General features: G+C 47.9%; 1 protein-coding gene across 6 annotated transcripts in view; it reads left to right on the forward strand.

Moving 5' to 3' along the window:
• TTC19 (tetratricopeptide repeat domain 19) overlaps nt 1–15,227 on the forward strand; it is a 108,449-nt gene that overhangs the window by 73,045 nt on the left and 20,177 nt on the right. For all 6 annotated transcript variants that reach the window (XM_069226306.1, XM_069226302.1, XM_069226305.1 and 3 more), the window contains 2 exons: nt 1,176–1,237; nt 7,116–7,210. In XM_069226306.1, coding sequence (XP_069082407.1) covers nt 1,176–1,237; nt 7,116–7,210 — 157 coding nt within the window. The remainder of the gene's footprint in view (nt 1–1,175; nt 1,238–7,115; nt 7,211–15,227) is intronic.

Genomic DNA, 15,227 nt, shown 5'->3' on the forward strand with positions numbered 1-15,227 from the left:
GGAGGTGTGCTGCACCTGTGATCCAAATAGCTGTGGCTCTACCCGGACGATTTCCTCCACCATGACCCTGAGCTCCTCCTCAGAGAACCTGGGGTGTTGTTGTGGTGCCATGATGTGGTGTGTGTTGTGATGTGTGAGGGGATGTGTGAGGGGATGTGTTGTGGCTGTTGTGTGAGTGATGATGTTGTGTGTCTCTGGATGCTACTGTTGTTTCTGGTGGTGTCTCTCTCTGGCCTTCTTTCAGAATTTTTGGTAGTAAGGGTTTGTGGGTGATGTGGGTGTGTTTTTTTTATATTGGAAGCGGTGTGTGGGAGTGGTGTGTGTATGTGTATCAGGTGTGTGTATTTCGATTTGTCCAATGTGGTTGAGTTTTGTAAATGTGTGTGTATTTTGAGTGCAGCGGTGTGTACCGTCAATGGAGTACCGAGGTTGAAAGACCGCCGCGTGGATTCGAGGGTCGTGATTGTGTGGGCGTATTCCTGTTGGCGTGATGGTGAAGGTTTTGTTTTCGCCAGTTTATTACTGACCTTTTGTGTGGCGGACTTGTGTGGGTGTCTGTATTATGGCGGATTCGGAGCTGTGGGTCGTAATACCTGTGGCGGAATTCCACGGCCGCAGCAGTGTGTTGGCGGTCTTCTGCACGCCGGTAAGCGGCATTTTCCGCCCATGTTGTAATGAGGGCCTATGTCTTTTTCAAATGAAACACTACCAGGAGCCCATGCATGCCCTATCATTTTCCTGTCACAGTTTTTTTTTCCAGAAGTTGGAAGCATCCCATCACACAATATCCCACACCTAAAAGCGTATAATACTTTCCATAATGGTGTAGGAAATTGCTTTCAATCTCATCTGGAGCTAATGCTCAGAAGTTCCTTCCCTTCATTTACAGTCTTTCACTGGAACCTAAAACTGTACACGTTTGTTGAAATGGCAGTGGTCTTACTGTAGTGCCTTCCAATAGACATCTGTGGCTCAGCTGTGCAGGCTTCAGTATTCTGTCCTTTAATTACATTAATTAATTACCTTCTCTCTATAATTTCGCAGATTCTGCCACCTGATGTCAGAATGTGCAAGTGTGGAAAGATATAATGCTGCAGAACTTTCTATAATGGATGACTGATGCATAATATCTGTGTCCTAACTAGAATGTCTTATTTCTCTTATTTCTCCATCAGGATGACAACGCATTTATTGAAATATCTCTGAAGCTGGCCAGCATCTACGCTGCTCAGAACCGGTGCGTAACCCTAACAATTATAATAATGGCAAAATATAATGCAGCTCTTTATTGACCTCGAATTTGTGTGCTGCAGATCACAGCCAGAGGTATGGAATTCCTACTAGGCATGGATTCATATTAACCAACCTATGAGATATTGTTCCTGGTCAACGTGAATAAACCATCTTGTTTATTTTGTGAACCTTACAAGGGACACTACCTTACAAGAGGCCTCTACTGCAAAAGCAAGGCACTAATATTTTAATACATAAGGTGTTCCAGTTAAAAACATAAATGGTTCATTTATGTAAAAACTATTTAATGTTTGGGCAAGTGGTTTAAGGAAATAAATGTGAGCTCCAAGCTCACCCTGCATTACTGACACTGATTTCCAAGTAAAATGAGGAAAACATTTCCAAAATGTAACATTTTGTGACTAACATTAATACACACAAAATGCTCCCTGATTTTATACGGATACATGCAATCTTGCATCACCCACTTCAGACCCTATAATCTAGTGTATCTGTGGATGTATCTAGTTGAAAACAGTCAAGACGAAAAAAGGCCTATATTTCTGCTGCAATTTTAGTAACCAAAGTATTTTCAAAGTGACTAGTTCCTCTCAACACTCAACACTCATTTTTGATAGCAATAAATCAGTTTTTCTCAATAAATTCATTCACCGGATAAATCCAAATGGGACAAGTGAATAATTGTTTTTTACAGGACAAATTGATAGCTTTTTTCAGTTTTATATAATGAAAACTTGGCCCGAGACCACTGGAGCTCTTTACATGAGAATTAGATGTACACTTTTTGTAGGCAATGGAATGTAAGTGATTTCATCATAATAGGATATTGAGCCGAGGCCAGAATCTGATCCTGTTTTCCCAGGTTCAGAGTCAGCCGCTCTAGCTGCTAGAACACATATCCTCCCAGAGATGCTACAAAGGAGGTCACATCACTCCTCCTTTATAGCATCTCCTCCGTTTGACAAGTAGATGTTTTTTTAAAGAAATCTCAACACTCCTGTATAGCAAAAAACAGATGTAAACTTTAACTCACAGAGTCATGTTGCTGACTGGTTGTGTTTTGATCGGGTCAGCATCACTGTTCGATAAGCACCTCGTAGAGTATGTATATGGTATTTCTATATTTTACACAAGAAAGGGGAGCCTCGCAGCTAGCAAACTATAAATGTTATAAGAGTTTCCAACTTACTAGTCTCACTATATACCAATGTTGAAAGGGATCTGCACCCAGGTAAAACAGTGCGACCCTTGCATCACGTGGAAATATATTAGTGGGATCCTCACCCACTAGTACCACAAGTGGCATGCTTCATCATTGGATCCTCACCCACTTCACCTAGTGTGAATAGGTGGGCTCAACACAGTTTGTAAGCAGAGCTCTTACTAAAACCTAAGTGCAAGTTAAAAAAAAATCCTTCAGGATCCTACTTCTTGTTTATTAATAAGGTCTTTTAGCTGGGTTAAAAACAGTGTGATGTATAAAGGGTGCAATGACCCCTAACATCTATATTTCAGTAAGGTTGGCGTGTTTCAGCCTAACTCAAGTGCCACTCTTGGTCAGCAGGCTTTCTTCAGTACCGACTACATCAATAGAAATTCTACAGATTATAATATGTACCAGTTCCTAATGCTGGTCTACACAGTGCGCTAAACAGGAAGCATTCAATTATACCGATCATATGGGACCTTTTCCAATCAATGGTCTCTGAACCAGAAAAACACAAAAACGTTTTAAGGAGTAATTACTGCCACTGTTAATGTAGTTGTCTCATTCATATGCACGCTGCAGTTCTGGTGTGCAAAACAAAGCATGCAGTCAAATGAGTTTTCACGGACGATAGACTCAACAAATATTTGCACATAAACACACACATGAAAAAATAATTCACATGAAAAAATAATAAATAGCCAATAGTGTTAAGCATGCACACGCTAGTGTAAATCAAGTCATACGTCATGTCTGTGACATTTATATAACCCTTAAAAATTCAGGCTCCCTGAGTTAGTGGGGGTGGGGCGATCCCTGTACTCACACACTAGAGAGGAAGAAAACATCATATTTACCTTATCGCTCCAAGTGGAAGGAAGTTGAATGTAATGGTCCCGCCCACACTTACTACACCAAGGTAGTGGTTGAGGATCCAATGATAAAGCATGGCACTGGTGTGGTACTAGTGGTTGAGGATCCTACTAATATATCTGTGTGATGCAAGGGTTGCACTGTTTTACATGGATGCAGATCTCTTTCCGAGTTGGTGTTGGAAATGGCCCTTTTTTGCAGGGTTATCCCCAAACTTTTTGCCTTGAACCTCCTATTTTTTCAGATCTGTTTTTGCTGGTTTATTTTCTCTGCACACTTTACCACTGCAGATCAGTGCTAAAGTGCAAGTGCTCCCTGTGTAAATTGTATTGGTTTATCCATGATTGGGATCATTGATTTACTAGTAAGTCCCTAGTAAAGTGAACTATGTGTGTCCAGGGTCTGTAAATCAAATGCTACTGGTGGGTCTGCAGCACTGACTGTGCCACCCACATGAGTAGCCCTGTGAACATGTGTCAGACCTGCCACTGCAGTGTCTGTGTGTGCAGTTTGGAACTGCTATGTCGATGGCCCAACCCTTCCCTTTTTGTACATGTAAGGCGCCCATAAGGTAGGCCCTAAGTAGCCCCATGGCCATGGTGCAGTGTATTTAAAAGATAGGACATGTACTGGTGTGTGTTTTACATTTCCTGATAGGGAAATACTGCAAGATTCGGTTATCACTATTGCAAGGCCTATCTCTCCCATAGGTTAACATATGGATTGCCTTTAAATATCTATTTATATTTAAAGTGTAGTTTCCTATTGGGAGCAGATAGAGAAATTGAGTTTGCGGCCTCTGAACTCACAATTCAAAAATACATCTTTTGGTATAGTTGTTTTTTAGATTTGTTGATAATGCCACTTTTAGAAAGTGGGCATTTTCTTGCTTAAATGTTCTGTGCCTCTGTCTGCCTATGGAATCCACGTCTAGGTCAGACTGACAGTTGGATTGTTTGTGAATTCTCTCTAGACAGTGACACAAAGGAAGCTGAGGTGTGTGCTGCATATGCTGATGAGTCTTCCTGGGCTGTGGGGAGGGAGAAGCTGACACCTGCACCTGAAAGGGCTGTGCCTATACTCGCACAATGCAGTCTCCAACCCCCTGGAGTGTGTATGGGGCCAGGCTTGGGCAAGGCAGGATCTTGTGAACGACTGGGACTTTTTTTTTTTAATTTGCCTACTTCACAGGCAGAAATGAGTATAAGTAGTGGACCCAAAACCCCAGACTTTTAGAACACTTCTGGATCAAGAGGAACCTCTGCCAAGGAGAAGAGCTGGAGGAGGAGTACTGCCCCTTTCCTGTCTGATTTGCTGAGTTGGCCTGCAGTTGCTGCTTCTGCCTTAAAAAGGACAAAGACTGGACTTTGCTATTTGTCCTGCTTGTGACGTTTCTCCAATGGTTTGAAGTAGAGCTTGCCTCCTGTTGGAAGTCTCAGGGATGTCAAAGATTTCGGGTTCATCTGCCTACAGCACTGGGAACTGTATGTTTTGTGCTACAACAGAAGAAAAAACACCACAACGCAGTCAACGACGCTGGTGGCTGCACCACGACCTGACGACGCCACACAGAGCTGTGCCCGCTTCACACTGCAACCCAGGTCTCACTGCCACCACCTGACGCCATCGCCGAGCCGCTGCTTGCACCATGACCCGTGGGCCCGCACTCCGAAGACAACACTTTTCGCTGGCACCGATGCGCTGCCTGCACCATGACCTAAGGACACCGCTCATGATGTACACGAAGCACTGTTTCACCGTTGCCAGCTTCGTCAACAGACACCCTTGCCTGCACCACGACCCCTGGGCGCCGTACGGAGCCCACCCCACGTTGTACCGCCTCCTTGGGCCTACCGTCGACAGAGTTTCAGCAACGACTCTAAAGCTGCCTGCACCGTGACCTGGAGACACCGCAGCCCTAAACTCACAGACGCCACCAGACACTGTCACTGAGTCACCGCCTGCACCTGCGCCTGAGTGACCTGTAAGCACCGCACGTCGCTTGTCCCGCTTCACACTGCAGCCCAGACGCCATCAACGCCATCTCTCCTGACTTCGTCATCAGTCCAGAGTTCGATCTGCAACACGTTTGACTTTCAAAGGCCCGAAGACCCCTGCACCGACCTCCGGAATCAACACCAGCGACAACGCACTCTGGATCTTATGCGAGGACCTCAACACCCTACATTTCCAAGGTACTGTTTGCAAGTTTTCCTCACACCGTAGCTGGCCCACGTACCCACCGTCAGCCTGAACTGTTGGATTTGTTGTTCACAAATGGAGCTATCGACTTCAAGGAACTGTATTTTTATGTTAATTCTTGCAAAACTCATATCTTTATTACTCTATGTTGGATTTTTTTCTTGTTTGGTCTTGTTTTACATAGATAAATATTGGCTATTTTTCTAACACTGGTGTGGTGTCCTTTTGTAGTGTGTTCACTATATTACTGTGTGTTATGTGCAAATGATTTACACATTGCTTCTGAGATAAGCCTGACTGCTCGTGCCAAGCTACCAAAGGGTTGAGCAAGGGTTATCCGATTTGGGTATCCCTCTTGCCCTGACTAGAGTGAGGGTCCCTACTTGAACAGGGTGTAAACTGACTGCCAACTAGAGATCCAATTTCTGACAGTTGGTATATATTGAGACCAGTGTTTTGGAAACTTTTATAACATTTAGGGCCAGATGTAGCAAAGGTATTTACCCATTCTGTGTCTATGGGAAAAAGTGTTTGTACATATGGCCCTTAGAGTTTGGTAGCTGCGAGGCTCCCCTCTCTTGTGTAAAGGAAGGTAATACTAAAGAGAAGCTAAGGGCAGTCTCTTTTGTGATTGCTTCTCTCTTTCTCCTGTGTTCTTATATGGTATTTCTATAGCCCAAACCTACCCAAAAGGCAGAGGAACACTGACAGTGAAACCAATCATAATGTCAACAAGTGATGAGAGGTTGCTAGGTTGTGGATAGCTAATACCTTGTGGTGTAGAGTTCTTTAAAGAGGTGAATCTTCCTCTTACCTAAATTGGAGCAGCGTTGGCACCGTCCTGATGTATATGGGAATTTTCCAAATCCTAGGGGCCTAAGTGGAAAAGCCCTGCTGTCTTGTTGTAACTTTTTCACAATTTTTAGTATGCAGCCTGATGATGCCTTGGCTGCAGGTGGGCTGCAAGATAGGTGGGGATGTTGGTCGTGATGGCTTTGTAAATTATACAACCGGTTATGAAGATGGTGTGGCCAGGCAAGGGGGACCCAAGTATCCACAGTATCTTTTTCTGTCCCAGCCGCCGATTTTCCGGATTAAATTGTTTCCACATTAAGTAGTGCATATAACACTGATACATTACTGGTAGCCCAGGCTTTAACCCATGTTCCTTATCTTGATTTCCATAAAGCAGAAATTTTGTTGGCGCTCAATTGGAGCATAAAAGTGCAATGTGCAGGCATTGCTTTACTGAAAAGTTTTCTATTTCCTGTCCTCAGGCGTACCCAATAGTCCCTTTTGTAGCAAGAACAATATGCGCACCACCCCATTAATCTCCTTTGCTTACATTTTAGTCTGCTCCATTTGACTTGCGTATGGATATGAGTTCCTATTTAGAGCTAAGAGAAGAGGTGCCCAACCCTCACAAACCCCACCAATAATCTACTACTACCTCACCCTACTCTGGTAGCTTCACCACACCCATGCCCTTCCCACAGACGTACAGAAAAGCTGTTCACTCTCTAGAACTAGTTAAAGCCACTGCCACTGCTTATCTTGGCTCATCATCTCTTTCTTATAGGCACACACTGGCATTTGCTGGCTACGAGTTTTGCATTTTGACTCTGGAGGAGAAAACAGAGAAGCAGAAGGAATTGCCAGAAGAGGAGCTCACAGGTGAGACTAGGAAAGTTATTATAACTTTTCAAAATAATGTCTAAATCCGAGGCAAGAGAGCTGCGCCTTTCAGGTTAGCAGTAGAAAAAGAACAAAATGTTATTGTTGTATTTGGTTAACTGTTTAACCTGGTAACATATGTACTGTCACTCTGTCACATGATGCACCATCCTTGGACAAAAGACACATCCACTTCACCAGAGTACCCCACACTATCGAGGAATAAATGATAACCCTTTGGTGAGATCTGATATGTATTTTTATGTTAGTGTCTGAAAGAAATGACATGCAGTGAGGCAGCTGTAAAGCTGAGAGGACGGTTCTGATTATCTGGTCCGTCCTGATTTTTCGCTGGTTGTTGACTTTTTATTGTGAGGGAGCTTCATAGTTTGGGACTTACCCACAGGAAACTTATGGTAAAATGGACTGCACATGTTTACCGCCGGTGCGCTCTTGTTAACCAAAGGTTGCTGTGAGGCAGCAAGGATAGAAGGCCTAGGGCTAGTTACACATGATCATGTATGCACCTATGTGAGGGCTACGCAGCGAGGATTCCTGGCGTGCGCTGCCCAAGAACTGTGCTTTGGTACCCTGGTGCAGGAGGGACCATTCAGAGTAGGTGGTGACCTGCAGTAAGCCTTATGGGATCAGTGTACACATGTGAGGAATAGTCAGTGTGCTGTTTTCACTGTAGTGACACATCATTAAAGGCCAATGGGAAAGGCTGGCCTAGGGCGCAACTCCAGTTCCCTAGGGTCCACAGACTCCAGAGTTGCACCAATGTACACTGTAACCTGTATAAAAAGAATAATGCAGTAGGTTACAAAAGCATATTGCTACAGCTTATAGACAATCCAGGAATGTCACCTTTCTGTGACTCAGCTCAGGATTAGGGCCAATTACTGCTCTGTCCAGCTGCCTGAGCAGGGCCTTGCATCAGTCAGCCAGCTGTCATTCCGTGCCAGGAACCGGTCCTGAAAGGAATGTCAGGGAGGAGGGGCTGAGTCTCTCCGAGCACATGTGGCAACTAACTCCTGGACGATGCTACTTTGAGCTATCCCAGAAGATTGTGCACGGAGGTTGGGACAGGGACGGTGAAGTGATGTGGCACATCTGGATAGGCCTGAGGCGCAGCCCTGCTGGACATTTCTGTAGTAAGTTGGGTTCTGGTTGTAGTATCTCCCCAACTTTATTTTGCCTGGTGTCAGTATGTCTTGGGCTGTAGTGCACTAGGATCCTGCTAGCCAGGGCCCCAGAGCCAGTGCTCTCTCCCCTAAATTTGGTTGCTGGTACACTTTTTCACCCACAATTGGCAAACTGGTGCACTCATGTAAGTCCCTAGTATATGGTACTTGGGTACCCAGGGCATTGGTACACCAGGGGTACCCATGGGCTGCAGCATGCATTGTGCCACCCATGGGAGCCCATGCAAACTGTGTCTGCAGGCCTTCCACTGCAGCGTGCATGAAATGATGCATGCGCCCTTTCATCACAGATATAAGGCTTGCCTTCTATCCTAGTCACTGCACTTAGACACTGTAAGTCACCCCTCTGGCAGGCCCTTCAGCCCAAGGGCAGGGTGCACGTCCCTAAGTGTCAGGGTACCCTTGCATGAGCAGGGTACCCCTACAAACTCCAGACTCTATTCCCTGGGGTTTGTAAGCGTGGGGAAGCCATCTTAAGGTATGTTGTGGACACTGATCAACACAAGTGGTCCAATTACATAATGGCTTCTCAGAACCTAGGCATGTTTGGTCTCAAACATGTTGGAATCATGCAACTACACAGTTGCAGTTGTAGTTGCATGATCCCTGTGCTCTGGTGGTTCCTTAGAGGATTCCCAGTTCTGCCTCTGCAGCTTTACGGGGTCTGGCTGCCAGCCCACGGTCCTGCTGACCCCAGACACTGTTCTGCCCTCCTGCTGGTGCGCCTGGCTCAGGCAGAGGAAGGCAGAACAAAGGATTTCCTGCAAGGGAGAGGTGTGACCACCTCCCCCTGTGTATCAGGTGTCTAAGGACTGGAGTAGGGTGGCCACTGAGCACCACCAGACTGCTTTGAAGGGCACATTTGGTGCCCTCCTTGCATTATCCGGTTCGCAGCAGTTCAAGAACCCCCGATTCCCGCCCTGGCTTGAAACTGCACAAAGGACAGGGGAGTCACCACCCCACTGTCCAGCTCCTCCCCTAGGAAGGGGCACAGAGGTGGCTGGTTAATTCTGCCATCTTGGAAACAAGATGGGCAGAGGCCTCTTGGAGCATCTGACTGGCTGGGACAGGCAGATGACGTCCCTGACTCTTCTGAAAGGTGGGTCACTTCAGAGAGTGACAAACTCCCTTTTAGGGTTACTTAAGGGCTCCCCCGAGGGTGGGTCCTCAGATTCATCTAACAAGACTCTACAAGAAACTCTCTGCAAGACATCTGCTCCTGGCCTCTGGAACAGCTGATGGTCTGCTTTGGAACCAAAACACGTCTGCTTCTGGTGGAAAGGCTCCCATGGCAGCATTGTTTCTCCAGATCCTGCAAGAATTCTGCAACATCTAAGGCTGTGCATATTCCAGGATCACAAGGACTTTGTTTGCACCTGGAAGCACAAAGGAATCTCCCTTGGAGTGAAGGAGTCACTCCCCTTCATCCCCAGGCACCTCAAGACAATGTCGACCAGCTGGTGGTGTCTGCTGTCCCACGGATATTGAAAGGCTCTGCATCACAAGTGGTGGGTCTGTGGCCTCCTCTGGGTCCTGCTCATCTTCTGACCAACTTGGGAGACTGTGGGTCCCTGCCACTGGACCAGAAACCCTGTGCACCACAACTCTTGCTCTTACCAAGGCTTGTTGACTCTTCCTCCAGGAGATCTTCAGACACCAAAAAGCCCCATCCTCTAGCACTCTCTAACTCAAAAATCAAGCCCTGCCCAACACCTCCTGTGACGTGGGACTTTGTTTTGTTGTGCTGCTGATACCTCCTTGTGACTCCCTGTGTCCATTGCCAGTGGGTCACTTGTGGGGGTCCAACGTCTTCTGCTGGCCTTCCCGCGTGCTCAGGGCCAGCCCTGACTCCCTTTCTCGGATAGAGTCTCCTGGACCTTGTTTGTCCCCAAAACTCTGCAAATACATCTTTAACTCCTGCTTGCGTTTCCCAGTGCTTGTTGGTGACCTTGCTGGTCACTGACCCTCCTGCAATCCAGCCACCATTCAGGGATAGCTCGTAGGTGACTCCTAGGATCTTCTGCAGCTCCTGGCCCCCACAGCTGGACTTCGTCCTCCACCGACTTGCAGGAACATCACCTCTAGGAGGTTGGGCATTGCCACCTGCACCACCTGGGCACCTTTGAGGGTGCTGAATTCTGTCCCCTTCCTTTTCAGGTCCTCCACATCTAGAATCCGTCCCTGGGTTCTACCAGCCTGGTTTACAGGTTGCAGCAGCAGCTGGACAATCCAAGGCTTCCACTGGCTTCAGAGAGAGTTCTTTCTCCCCTCTGCATCCAGATCCCTTGTTGTAGGTACTCCTGTCTTCTGGGTATCCTCAGGTGGGGGCACTCTCCAACCTTCCTCTTGTGTGTTGGTTTCCTCTGGGTCTAATGGGAAGGACCCTAAAACACACAAACTCCAACCACTACTTCCCTGTGTTAGTCTGTGGGACAACTGGGTAGGTAACCACTCTGCACCTGGTCGCTGGGGACACTTACCTTTTGGTTCATCTACTCCCAGGCTCTTGCTAACTATCACACTTACCTTGGTTGGGTTCACTATTTCGCATTCCACCTAATTAGTAAATGGTTTGGCCCCCCTAGGGCCATGTATATTTTATGCTATTTCTGCTAGTTTTTCTGTGTGTATATGTTCTGTGTAGATATCTCCAACGTGAGCTATATCAATGCTAGTCTAGTAGTTAGTACTGTAATAAAGAATCCTTTATTTTTGCAACACTTGTGTGGTTCTTTCTTGTGAGTGGGTTACTGTCTGACTACTGTGGTATTACAAGTCCTTTGCATTCGTCCTAGACAAGCTTCACCTGCTCCCCTCAGCTACCCCTAGAGAGAGAGCTTCTGCTATCAGTAAAGGTTGCCTGGACTCATTATAGGGTGCCACACCATAGGTTGACACCGTAAACTGAACTAGTCTCCTACAGCTTCCACCCCCCTCCTTAAATGGTCTTGCACAGGGGAGAGCTCGCTCTCTTGGCTGTGCTTCCTTGCAGGACACTGGGATTGAAGTTGGGCGTCATGGGCAACTGGAAGGAAAAAAAACCTGACTGTCCACTGGGGCAAGGACTTTGCCTCTGAGTGACTTCAGAGCCAGAGAGAAGCATGCTAGGGCCAGGTAAGATGCCCACCTTACACCTCCTGAGGACCAGTAAGGGGACAGACTGGGATCTAGTGCAAGGAGGGCACACTGCCCAGAAGAAAAGAAGGCACCCAAATGAAAGGCTGGCACAGGTAGTCAGTGGGGCTGGCTCCCTAACCAAGTTGGGGGTCTTTGAGGCCAGGCAGCCTGAAGAAAGTGCTCCTGGTGGCAAGGTCTCGCCATCAGGAGCAAAATGACACCACGATCCTCCCAAACGACCCACGGGGGCCCGTGTTATGGCTGCCGGAAGGTCAGCGAACTTTGACCTTTTTGGAGCGAGCAGCGAAGCGTGTGGGGGCTCCGCTGCTGCTCTGTGCCCCCGGGGAGGGCTAGGGTTCGGGGGCTGCCCTTGAGAAGAAAGGAGCCCACGGTAGGGGGGGGGTACCGTCACGTCTCTACAACATCCCTCCTGGGGCCCGCAAAAAAGTAGACGAGGAGTGCCTTCATGCTCCCATCGAATATGTGGCATACTCTGTGAAGGTGCTGAGAGGGGTCACAGAACCCCTCCTGGGACCCCACAGTGAAAGCAAGCCAGGGGGCGCACTCGCGTCCCCTATGAAGATGGCCACGGCATTGTGCTTCCGTGACGGTGAGGAGCGGGGTCAGACCCCATCCCGGGGCCCTCAATGGCCAAAAAAGGAGTGGGGAGTGCCGCTGCAGTCCTCCAAGCAGCCCATCCACCCACAGCACCTCTTGCTTCTGCCTGTGGGAACGGGCAGACACTAAATGAAGGGCTGGCTCCCACTGCGGCACGTGGAGGTGCTGGCTGTGAGGGGAGCCGGCAAGAGTGGCCAGGGGTGGGCTCCATTTGCCACTTACCCAACAGAGAACAACTCACCTTATGTTGAGGTGTGCCCTGGTGGGACCGGGCATCCCCAAGGCAGTGAACCTAATCCTGCCAGCAACGCGCCCTCCCCAGCACAGCGATAGGGAATCTAATTAAATATGCACACTCTGTGAGAGAGCACCCCATAATACCTTGAGGCACAAATGTTTGGCCCCAAAATTGCTTGTTTTCCGCTTGTGGGGGCCCCAGGAAGATGGGGTCACCACCACCAGAAAGGAAATGAATAGGGGGAGCTGCAGAAAGGGTTTTTTTTGTCCCCACCCTAGGTAAGCTGGGACTTTGCATGATAACCCCCCAAAGGTTCCAACATGTTTTTTAACCAAGTCCCTGCTGAAACTTTTGTTTCAGGGTGATGGAACTGCATTCTTAGGGGCGGAGATCATATCATGGCTACAATCCTTGTGGCCTGAATGGTGATAACAGGAATGTTATAATAGTGCACACCCTCTAGGGGTGAAAGACTGTAATTACAGGTCCCTTAGGGACTACAGCTAAAATGGTAGCATGTTATTCTAAATGTGTTTTAAAATGTAAAGACACCCTCTAGGAGTGAAAGATGGTATTACATTCTGATTAACCACCAAGTGATGTCCTTTAGTGACTGTGTCAACAGTACATAATTTTTATGTTGGATAAGTCAATGTGGATTATGATGAACCTTGACCTACACTGTTTAGGGGTGTGGGTAGACTGCGTAGATCATGCTGACAGTAATCCTAGCAACGCCAACCACTCCACCCTGCTTAGGCATGTTCCTTGCTGGTGCTTATTTCGGTAACAAGTGTGACAGCCACCAGTGATCAAGATAGATGTACTTTATTGCCACTATCAGGTGCTCTCACTCCTAAGTTACAGTCAAATATTGTATTAGCCCACAAGTGAATGTTCTGCCATGTATGTTGTTGGTGATATCTCCCTGTAGGAAGTTGGCTCTGTATATACTATCTCAAAGTAAGAGGTAGTGTGCACAGAGTCCAAGTGTTCCCCTTAGAGGTAAGAAAGTGGCAAAATTAGATAATTCTAATGCTCTATTTTGTGGTAGTGTGGTCGAGCAGTAGGATTATCAGGTTAGTGTTAAGAATGTGTTGTACACACACAGGCAATAAATGAGGAACACACATTCAAAGACGTACTCCAGGCCAATAGGTTTTAATATAGAAAAATATATTTTCTTATTTTATTTTAAGAACCACAGGTTCAAGATTTGATGTAAACACATAAAATGCAAGTTACTTCACACAAGTAAGTTGGAACTTTGAATACAAGCAATATCATACACAGTCTTTGTTAAAATGTCAATAAGCTATTTTAAAAGAGGACACTGCAAAAAACAACAGTTCCTGGAGGAGGTATGTAATGGTTAGTTTGTCAGGTAAGTAAAGCACTTACAAGTCTCAGTTCCTGGGCATAGGCAGCCCACCTTTGGGGGTTCATGGCAACCCCAAAGTTACCGCACCAGCAGCTCAGGGCCGGTCAGGTGCAGAGGTCAAAGAGGTGCCCAAAACATATAGGTGCCTATGGAGAACAGGGGTGCTCCGGTTCCAGTCTGCCAACAGGTGAGTACCCGCGTTCTCGGGGGCCAGACCAGGGGGGTTTTTGTAGATCACTGGGGGGGACACAAGTAGACACACAAAACACACCCTCAGCGGCACAGGGGCGGCTGGGTGCAGTGTGCAAAGCAGATGTCGGGTTTTAGATAGTATTCGATGGAGGGACCCGGGGGTCACTCTAGCATTGCAGGCAGGCACAGTGGGGGCTTCTCGGGACAGCCCCCACCTGGGCTAGGCAGAGGGTTGCCTGGGGGGTCACTCCTATCCTGAGCTTCGGTTCCTTCAGGTCCTGGGGGCTGCGGGTGCAGTGCTGGTTCCAGGCGTCGGGTCCCCTGTTACAGGCAGTCACGGTCAGGGGGGGCCTCTGGATTCTCTCTGCAGGCGTCGCTTTGGGAGCTCAGGGGGGTCGTCTCGGGCTACTCACGGGGTCGCAGTCGCCGGTGAGTCCTCCCTGTGGTGTTGGTTCTTTGGATCTCGAGCCGGGGGCATCGGGTGCACAGTGTGAAGTCTCACGCTTCCAGCAGGAAGAGTGAGTTCTTTAAAAGTTGCTTCTTTGTTGCAAAGATGTTGCTATTGTTGAGCAGAGCCGCTGCTCACGGGATTTTCTTGGTCCTAGGGGTCAGGGCAGTCCTCTGAGGCTTCAGAGGTCGCTGGCCCTGTTAGATGCGTCGCTGGTTGCAGGTTTTCAACAGGCCGGTAGGGCTGGGGCCAAAGCAGTTGTCATCGTCCGTCGTCTCTGCAGGCTTGTGGATCAGCAGTCCTTCTTTGTAGTTCAGGTTGCAGGAATCTGATTTCCTGGGTTCTGGGGTGCCTCTAAATACTAGATTTAGGGGTGTGTTTAGGTCTGGAGGGCAGTAGCCAATGGCTACTGTCCTGGAGGGTGGCTACACCCTCTTTGTGCCTCTCCCTGAGGAGAGGGGGACACTTCCCTAATCCTATTGGGGGAATCCTCCAAAACTAAGATGGAGGATTTCTAAAGGCAGGGGTAACCTCAGCTCAGGACACCCTAGGGGATGTCCTGACTGGTGGGTGACTCCTCCTTGTTTTTCTCATTATCTCCTCCAGCCTTGACGCCAAAAGTGGGGGCAGTGGCCGGAGGGGCAGGCATCTTCGCTAGCTGGGATGCCCCGGGGCGCTGTAACAAAAGGGGTGAGCCTTTGAGGCTCACCGCCAGGTGTTACAGTTCCTGCAGGGGGAGGTGAGAAGCACCTCCACCCAGTACAGGCTTTGTTCCTGGCCACAGAGTGACAAAGGCACTCTACCCATGTGGCCAGCAA

The sequence above is a fragment of the Pleurodeles waltl genome, chromosome 3_1 (assembly GCF_031143425.1).
Source record: "Pleurodeles waltl isolate 20211129_DDA chromosome 3_1, aPleWal1.hap1.20221129, whole genome shotgun sequence".
NCBI classification, from domain to species: Eukaryota; Metazoa; Chordata; class Amphibia; order Caudata; family Salamandridae; genus Pleurodeles; species Pleurodeles waltl.